General features: G+C 40.7%; 1 protein-coding gene across 1 annotated transcript; it reads right to left on the bottom strand.

Annotated features, from left to right (window-relative positions):
• Positions 1-1,428: 1,428 nt before the first annotated feature.
• On the bottom strand, positions 1,429-6,170 carry LOC138008635 (tetratricopeptide repeat protein 28-like). The gene has a single exon (XM_068855951.1). The coding sequence runs from the start codon at positions 6,130-6,132 to the stop codon at positions 1,501-1,503; it is 4,632 nt and encodes a 1,543-aa protein (XP_068712052.1). The 5' UTR covers positions 6,133-6,170; the 3' UTR covers positions 1,429-1,500.
• Between the last annotated feature and the right edge of the window lie 3,892 nt (positions 6,171-10,062).

Below are 10,062 nucleotides of genomic sequence, written 5' to 3' on the forward strand. Positions count from 1 at the left end.
AGTTTGCACTTAAAATTTAAGATTGTATTAAGAAAACTTAATTAAGAGGTCATGCAACAATTTTATTACCTACAGTAGCTTTTAACCTTCTGGAAGTTTCTGGAATCGTGAAAAGAAATCTGAATGTTTGCCTAAGAAAAATGTTTGCAGCCCGGGAAGGGGACTTGCATATGAAAGGGATGGGGATGATCATCGTCTTGCTTAGGGGTGTAAATTTCGGATTTTGGTCTCACTTGGGATGCTCTTGGCAAAATGCCATCATGGTCTCGTTCAGGGTTGTGCGAGAAGAAATTCAAAAACGACTATTTAAAGTGTTTTAAATATGGTCTAATTGAGGGGTCACAAAAGCCTGGGCCACGCCCAGATTGGTCTCGTTTAGGAGTTCCATTCAAAATTTCCGACGAGCATATGAATTTGCAAAGAGCCCCCTCCCAGGGGTTTGCAGTCTTTAAACTTAAAATGCACACAAATTAAGAGATCAGGCAACTTTTACTTCCCACCTATCGCCCGTTTCATTGAGTTATTTTGCATCGGTCTGGTTCCGTGACAAAACATCAGAAAATCAACATGTAAATCTTTACAGTAAGAAACTTTCCATTTGTTAGGTTCTACGACCTGGCAAGAGTCCATCACCTAAGAGAAAGATTTACTCAAATTTGCCTAGTGCTCATCAGCATCAGAAAAGTGTCTATTTTTGAACCAAGTTTTGCGGGAAAATGAAAAATAGACAATAGACCAAATCCGCTAACGCGGTGTTGCGTCCAATTTAAAGCCTTTGGAAAGAAAACGTTTTGTTCCAGGAATTTCAATATGATTTAAGTGGGAATGCTACATTAAAATTCCAATGCTATACACAAACAATCTTAACCCCAGGAGATTTGAATTGGGTACAATATTGAGTTGGTCGATTTGGTCTATTGTTCATTTTCCTGACGCTGAATGGGACATTCTTTCGCTTGGGTAATGGAATCTGGGCCCTAGCAATTTTCACATACTATAGATACTTCTTACGTTTATCAATATCAAAAATTAGGTAATTTCCAAACATTTCTACTTTCCTAGGTTATTTTAGCTTATAGCCACTTGCCTCCCAAAACGATTAATTTCCTTATTTAGCTTTGGCCAACCTTAAAGGAACACGGAAAATACACATTCCCCGAGACTGTCACTTCATTTTAAATGGAAAGTTGCTATACCAAGCTAAAGAGTATACCTGCTTCATGTAAAATGAACACCCATGAAACATCCCATAAAACTCGGAGTTATTACGAAGTATTTTAAGGGCCAAAATAACACGATGGCTAGATGATGATATCTTTAGTCTGACCACGACTGAGGAAGTATCAATGATTGAATTGTTTTCAATAACTCACATAAACAAAGAAAGGAGAATTACATAATTACATATCGACGTATCAGAGTCCAAGTGGTTTTCTCACGTTTTGGACATTGTTTCTAAAAAAAAGGAAACAAATAGTGGGTTGAAGGGCAATAAAGAATTTATGGGGAATTTATGTGTTCCCCAAATTCAAGGGTGACATCATCGCCAATTAGCACAAATGGCGCCCAGTATTTAGCGGCGGAATAATTCTTTGTCTCCCGAAGAGATTTCATAGCATGGTGAAGAGCTGTACTTGCACTTTTTCTATCTGCAAAGTGTTGATAGAAACTCTTCATGAATATGAAAGTTGCTTCGTCATCGATTGCCCAGAGTGACGCCAGAACAGACCGAGCACCAGCACACAGGAAAGCCCTGGCTATTCCCACAACACCCTCGGGTTTTACCTTTCCGTAGCCAGAATGACAGCAACTTAGCACAACCAGTCTTGCCTGAAGACGAATGGCATGAACATCCTTCAACGTTAACATGTAATCTTCCTTCTCAGGGATAACGGATGTGCGTTTGGGATTTGGGGCCAAAACAATTTCTCCAAATTGGTCATCTCCATGTGCAGCAATGTGGATTAAAGCAACTGACGTCATTCTTTTCAGCACCTCAGCTTTGGTTGCATTTCTTCCTGTAAGAGGCAATGTCTGCAGAAGTTTTCCAATCACTTCCACCTCCTTTTTCGCACACGGCACCTGTCCATACATGGGTTCACCAGTGCCGTAAGTGACTTCCATCAAGCATGGATCGCCCACAAGCAGCGCTTCATTCTTCATTTGGAAGTCGTCAGGTGCACTAGCGATCAGTTTTAAAGTGGTCAGTGATGGAATTACACGGACTCTGACAGAGTCACTCAATGCAGCAAGAGGAGCCAACCATAATGGTCCATCAGGAACAAGGACTAAGTCATCACCCTGGAGCAAGTCTGCGATAGGACTGATTAAGACATCATACAACAGCTGCAAAGGGTTCAGAGAGACGTCCAAAGACTGAATGGTTTCTTCAACAGCTCTCATATCAAGTGAATGATTCTCACATCGTAGAACGGTCCCTGCACTGATCTTTTTAAGAAAACTTTCTATCAGTGAGTGAACAGTTCCATTTTTAATTTGCTTTTGTCTAAAATTTATCCCAATATCTTCTCTTAGCAACCAGATGCTGATCGAATTCCCTTTAAGTGCTGTGAAAACAGTTTGTGAAGGCAGATCTTTCATTGCAAAGGATATTGTTTCCTTTATCGTAACTGCTGAAGGTTTCTCGTCAATGCCGCAGTGCATCTTCAAAATGTCTGCCAAAGCCTGGGCTCGTCCTTGCTCAGCAGCATACAAAGCCTCCTTAACCTCTCCATTTTTCAAGAGTGCTGTCCACAGAGCGGTGTACGCAAACTGATTTTGTTCGCGAAAGCTTATTTTCCATGCATCCTCTGACTGAAGAAGCCTTGTTTCATCAAAATGATTTATGCTTTGACGATAGTATTTGAGAGCTTTGCCCAAGGAGTCTGAACATTCATGAACACGACCCATCTGATAACATGCGATTCCCTGCCCTATGGGGTCTTCTGTTTTCATGGAAATTCCAAGCTGTTGTTCGCTAAAGCAAAGTGCTTTTTGAAGTTCACCCATATTGTAATAAGCGTTGCCGAGATTGCCACTGGCACTTCCTTCTCCGGCCCTGTCCCCTATTTCTTTTGCAATTCCAAGATGTAGCTTATGGTACTCTATGGCCTTCTTAAAATTGTGAAGACTGAGATAGTCGTTGCCAAGATTGCAATAGGCTTTTCCTTCTGCGGCCCTGTCCCCTACTTCTTTTGCAATACTAAGATGTGCATGGTGGTATTCTATGGCTTTCTTAAAATTGCCAAGACTGGCATAAGCATTGCCGAGATTGCCATAGGCATTTCCTTCTCCAGCCCTGTCACATACTTCCTTCGCAATACTAAGACGTTGATGATGGTACTCTATGGCTTGTCTAAACATGCCAAGACTGTGATAAGCATTACCGAGATTTCCATAGGCCTTACCTTCTCCGGCCCTGTCCCATACTTCCTTCGCAATACTAAGACGCTGATTGTGGTACTCTATGGCTTGCTTAAAAATGCCAAGACTGTGATAAGCGTTGCCGAGGTTGCCATAGGCATTTCCCTCTCCGGCCCTGTCCCCTACTTCTTTCATAATACTGAGATGTTCATTGTGGTAGTCTATGGCTTGCTTAAAATTGCCAAGGCTGTGATAAGCGTTGCCGAGATTCCCATAACCTCTTCCTTCTCCGGCCCTGTCCCCTACTTCTTTTGCAATACTAAGATGCTGATTGTGGTACTCTATAGCTCGCTTAAAATTGCCAAGGCTTTCATAATCGTTGCCGAGACTGCCATAGGCTCTTCCTTCTCCTGCCCTGTCCCTTAGATCTCTCGCAATACTAAGATGCTGATTGTGGAACTCTATGGCTTGCATAAAATGACCAAGATTGCAATAAGCATTGCCAAGATTGGCATAAGCTCTTCCTTCTCCGGCCCTTTCCCCTAGTTCTTTCACAATACTAAGATGTAGCTGGTGGTACTCTATGGCTTGCTTACAGTCGCCAAGTCTGTGGTAAGCGTTACCGAGATTGCAATAGGCTCTTCCCTCTCCGGCCCTGTCCCCTACTTCTTTTGCAATACTAAGATCTAGTTCGTGGCACTCTATGGCTTGCATAAACTTGCCAAGACTGTGATAAGCATTGCCGAGATTACCATGGGCTCTTCCTTCTCTGGCCCTGTCCCCTACTTCTTTCGTAATACTAAGATCTAGTTCGTGGCACTCTATGGCTTCCTTAAACTTGCCAAGACTGTGATAAGCCTTGCCGAGATTGCAATGGGCTCTTCCTTCTCCAGCCCTGTCCTCTACTTCTTTTGCAATACTAAGATGTTGACTGTGGTACTCTATGGCTTGGTCAAAATGTCCAAGACTGTCATAAGCGTTGCCGAGATTGCCATAGGCTCTTCCTTCTCCGGCCCTGTCTGGTACTTCTTTCGCAATAATAAGATCTTGATTGTGGTACTCTATAGCTTGTTTAAACTTGCCAAGACTGTAATAAGCATTGCCGAGAATGCCATAGGTTCTTCCTTCTTTCACCCTGTCCCCTACTTCTTTCACAATACTAAGAAGTTGATTGTGGTACTCTATGGCCTGCTCAAACTTACGAAGTCTGTGATACGCGTTGCCTAGCTTGCCATTGGCACTTCCTTCTCCGGCCCTGTCCCCTACTTCTTTTGCAATACTAAGATGTTGACTGTGGTACTCTATGGCTTGGTCAAAATTTCCAAGACTGTCATAAGCGTTGCCAAGATTGCCATAGGCTGTTCCTTCTCCAGCCCTGTCTCCTATTTCTTTAGCAATACTAAGATGTTGATTGTGGCACTCTATGGCTTGCTCAAACTTGCCAAGTCTATAATACGCATTGCCTAGCTTGCCATTGGCACTTCCTTCTCCGGCCCTGTCCCTTACTTCTTTTGCAATACTAAGATGTTGACTGTGATACTCTCTGGCTTGGTCAAACTTACCAAGTCTGTGATACACGTTGCCTAGCTTGCCATTGGCACTTCCTTCTCCGGCCCTGTCCCCTACTTCTTTTGCAATACTAAGATGGTCATCGTGGTACAATAAGGCTTGGTGGAAACATCCAAGACTGTTATAAGCGTTGCCGAGATTGCAATAGGCTTTTCCTTCTGTGACCCTGTCCCCTAGATCTCTCGCAATACTAACCTGTTGATTGTGGTACTTTACGGCTTGCCTAAACTTACCAAGGCTATGATAAGCAATGCCGAGATTTCCATGGGCCATTCCTTCTCTGGCCCTGTCCCTTAATTCTTTTGCAATAATAAGGTCTTGGTTGTGGCAATTTATCGCTTTGTTAAAATTGCCAAGTCTGTGATAAGTGTTCCCGAGATTACCATTGGCTGTTCCTTCTCCAGCCCTGTCCTGTACCTCTTTTGCAATACTAAGATGTTGACTGTGGCACTCTATGGCTTGGTTAAAATTGCCAATGCTGTTATAAGCGTTACCGAGGTTGCCATAGGCTCTTCCTTGTCCTGCCCTGTCCCCTACTTCTTTTGCAATACTGAGATGTTGATTGTGGTATTCTATGGCTTGCTCACAATTGCCAAGGCTGCCACAAGCGTTGCCGAGATTGCAATAGGCACTTCCTTCTCCGGCCCTGTCCCCTACTTCTTTTGCAATATCAAGATGTTGATTGTGGTACTCTATGGCTTGCTTAAACTTGCCAAGACTGTGATAAGCATTGCCGAGATTACCATGGGCTCTTCCTTCTTCAGCCCTGTCCCCTGCTTTTTTTGCAATACTAAGATCTTGACTGTGGTACGCTATGGCTTGCTCAAATTTGCCAAGGCTATGTGAAGCATTGCCAAGATTGCGATAGGCTCTTCCTTCTGCAGTCCTGTCCTCTACTTCTTTTGCAATACTAAGATCTTGACTGTGGTACGCTATGGCTTGCTTAAAATTGCCAAGGCTGTGATAAGAATTGCCGAGATTGCTATAGGCTTTTCCTTTTCCGGCGCTGAAACCTATTTCCTCAAAAATGGCTAATGCTTCTGAGTATTTTCTTATGGCCTGTTTAAAGTCCACTACATCTTGATAGTAGTTGCCCAAACTGAAACAAGCCATACCCTCCTGTAGTCTGTTTCCCCCCTTTCTTGCAACGCTAAGCTCTTGCATATGCCGCTCTAAAGCATCCAACTTTCTATCCACCATTCTTGATAACCGGGAAGATTTTCTCCGAAATCTGGGGTGCACCTAGAACATAAATGAACGAAAAAAAAAGGTCCATGCCCTGACTACACCATGCTAAAGCGGCAGCGCAAGATTAATTGAACAGTGAAGGAATAACTATTTTAAGCCAGTATTTTTTAAAATTGCCTTTCATGATCAGGGTTTTTCAAAGGAACGGTTTCGGCTTACGAAGACTGTCCTTACAGAAAAAAATAGGAATAGAGCCTGTAATGTAATAAAGAAGTTGGGTATTTAATGGACTAAAAGCGTTTTATGCAATAATAATCGAGGAACATTAAAAATATAAATTAGATTATGTTATGAGGAAAAAACAGCCTATAGAATAATGATTGCATCCCATTTCATTTTCTTATCTAAGGTTAAAGGTTCTAAGATATGCTTCTCTGGCAGGAATTTTGCTGCCGGTATGTAGCTGACACCAAAAGGACAGGATGTGACATCATTATGAGTGTAATATTCCATTTTCTGTGATTGGCGTCAAACTCATAATTTTTTATTTATTTCATTAGTTTATGTCCCATTCTGACATAATTTTGAAATCTTGACATAAGATTTTCAGCAGAAAGACTGCTTGAAGTAAGACTTATTCAAGAGACTTAACTCAATCCAATATCAGACCTGGAAATTCAATCACCTGTTTCCCCCCATTGTTTTTTTTTTTTGCCAAGGACTTTGAATGACCTAAATGAATTGCTAAGACGTTTCCATTGGGAAAGGCTGCTTGTCAGGACTAATTTGGCTGTTTTTATTTTAGAGATGCATAATCCGGCCATCCAAATTATGCCTCTCTCCCACGCAGGCATTATTCTTTTGTTTGCACTCAGCCTGACTGTAACGTTTAACAATACTTTGAACTTCACTTTATGCACATAAGACTCCAAGTTCAAATTCGCACTGTAACATTCACTTACAACTAAAGATGACAGATGGTCTATTGAAACGTATTGCAGAATCAAAGTTGTTTTCATTTCTGTATGAACATTGTAGATGTTCGTTTCTGAGTGAGGCTTTAGAAGTAAGCCGTACAGCTTTTTTCCTAAGCTTCCTGGATGTTTCTTCGTATTTTTCGCTGTTTCTTTTTAATAGGTACGCAATGCGTACATGTGGGTAGCCACTTAAACATTGTACTACCAATGGAGTATTTAAGTGCGTTGTTGTTGTCATTCCAGTTCTAACCATTCACTAATCTGCATGTGCAAATTGAAGGAAAATCCATGGCAATGGTTCATAATCATGGTAAATAGAATGCACCTCAACATTCCTAATTTAGCTTCAAATTTTCTATCAAAATTAATGCTATCATGAGTATGAGAGGCCGTATGCAGTAATTATTTACATAAAAAAATTTTGAGGACCATGAATTAAGTCTAAAAAGTCACACATTACCAGTCTGATATCACTATTGTATAACAGTCTGCAAACCAGTAGATTTCAAACAGCAAATACAAGTAGATGTGTTTAATTACATTAATTTCATATTTAAATAAACCAATTATTTAAGTACAATTTCAGGAATATGCAAGAAGTTGTCAGAGATTTTATAATTAAAGATATCCATAATCAAATTTAATTGTCATTAATAAAAAAGGTTTGCTTATTTGCTCATTATCCAAAATAGTAATTTTCACAATTTTGTTCATGATTTAAATAACATAAGAACCTATCAACAATTATAACTAGTTTGTTTGGTGACATGAGCCGCCATGAATAACATCGTTGAACAAGCATATGTAAATAAACTATACTCATATCAAAAATAGATTTAATGATCCAATAGTTTAATCAGCTATTTCCAATGAAAAAAAGCAATTGCCTCACAAGTATTTCCTCAAACATAGACTTGTAAATCTTGTTTTTAGCAACTTTTATTTCAACCCTGCTTAGCATGTTGCAAAATAAATCAGCATCCATGATGCCATCAAAGTGGGACTGTGTCTGCTATTTCCTGCCCAGCCATGAACCCTCAGCGGATGCTTTTGTTTCAGTTTTTGCTTTGTTGGCTTTGTCTACCTTCCTGTAACAAATGTGCTGATACTGCACAAGGGAAATGAAAGACTCGCCGCTGAAAATGACGTCGTCAAAAGTATCGCCACTCTCCATGATGCGCTGAGTGTACTCCAATCTCTTCACTTTGTTGGCATCGTGTATCAGCTGACAGTAAGCAGTTCCCTGTAGAGTCCAGCCTTGTTGCTTGTGAGATGTTTGCACTGTGGAGGAACTCACTGCAATGCCACGCTTCGCCAGCATCTTCTGGATCTGAGTGCTCGTCATCTCATCATTGCTTCGCATTTGCTGATCTATAAAAGCAGTTGCTTCTTCAGATAGCTTGGTGGGTCTTTCAGAACGTGGTAGATTTGCTACGGAGCCGGTGAGTCGAAGCTTTTTAATAATTCGCGTGACACTGGCAAACCTGATGAGTAAGCCTTCTTTCAACAATTTAAATATCTTTTGGCATGATGACCACAAGAGAGTTTCAACAGGAACGATTGTGTATAATGCATGCTAGCACTATTAAACACAAGGGGTCCCTATGGTGATACAAAAACAAGGTCGCGCGGAGTTTGAAGTATGTCCAGGTGAGTCTAAGGTAAACAGACAAGTGGTTGTCGTAAAGCTTACACATTCTGAATTGACAGCAGAAAAGAATCATTGCTGTATATTTGGCAAATTATCGTTCAGAAATGCATGGGAATGTCCGAGCAGAGCAAATAAAGAGCGAAATTTCGCTTAAATGTTCGAAGTCATTTATCGACCAGATCAAATTTCCGCTCGAAAATTCTGAGTCAATTTTTCTTTCAAGGGAATTGTCGATTGTCTGTTCGCGTGGTTGGAAACAATAGGTGTCGTAAATTATTGTGAATTTTCATCTTTAATTCGCTCCCATCGAACATTCCATATGTTTTGGTCGAAAAGCCAAGAATTCAACAGAATATGTTTGCATTACCTTTGCACAATACTGTATCCATGGCGCACACCCCCTCAGCCTGATCTGTGAGACTGCTTGGCTTAAAAGATAAGTAGAGTTGAGTGTCATCGGCGAAGCAGTGGGCGTCAGGTAGATGCACTTGTATTATTTCGAAGAGCTTTGAGGTGTAAACCATAAAAAGAAGCGGACCCAGACAGCTGCATTGTGGAACACCAAAGCTCAAATTGAAGCTATCTGATTTAACTCCATCGAACAAAATATGTTGGCTACGCCCTAACAAGTGTGACAAAAACCACTCTTGAGCCTTTCCATGTAAACTGAAGCTTGTGTTCAAGCGTCTCACTAAAATTCCATTCCACTGTGCTGTAATTGATCACTATCATGTTTCATGAGAGAACAAACAAGGTCAAATTGTGTACAAAAGTGCTCTTTCGAAAACTTTCATTGAAAGATAACTTACACAACACAAGAAAAACGACAGAGAAAATCGCTGGAGGTATTCTCGCATTTGCGGAATATAAACGCATGATCGGATTGATTTATTTGTTGAAGATACTGATCTTCCGAGGTATGTAGAAGGCGAAAATTCCATCGATTTTTGAGAAAAAAAACTTGTTATTTGCAAAAAAATCCATCGGTTGATCAATATAAAGCTAAATTTGGGAGCTAATCATTGTCCATTATGACGTTAATTGCTACGAGGCAATGCGCTCGGGGGTTTTAAGAGTTTTTGACAGGCATACCTACTCATTTCGTTTACCATTAATTTCCATAGATCATCTCCTATGAAAACTAAGAAAAATATTTAATTCATTACGATTATCTAAAACGAAATAAAGAGCAGTGACTGCCAAGAAAATCATCGAGCTGATCATTCCAGCGAGCTTCTTGTTAGTGGGTTGCCAGTATGGCAATCCCAGTAGGAAAGTGGGTGGGATTTGTTCGTTTTATTATTTTTATTTATT

The sequence above is a fragment of the Montipora foliosa genome, chromosome 6, assembly GCF_036669935.1.
Source record: "Montipora foliosa isolate CH-2021 chromosome 6, ASM3666993v2, whole genome shotgun sequence".
Taxonomy (NCBI): domain Eukaryota; kingdom Metazoa; phylum Cnidaria; class Anthozoa; order Scleractinia; family Acroporidae; genus Montipora; species Montipora foliosa.

What these genes read in the sequence shown, in the direction of transcription:
- LOC138008635 (XM_068855951.1), bottom strand. Translation starts at nt 6,132, where the DNA reads ATGGTGGATAGAAAGTTGGATGCTTTAGAGCGGCATATGCAAGAGCTT.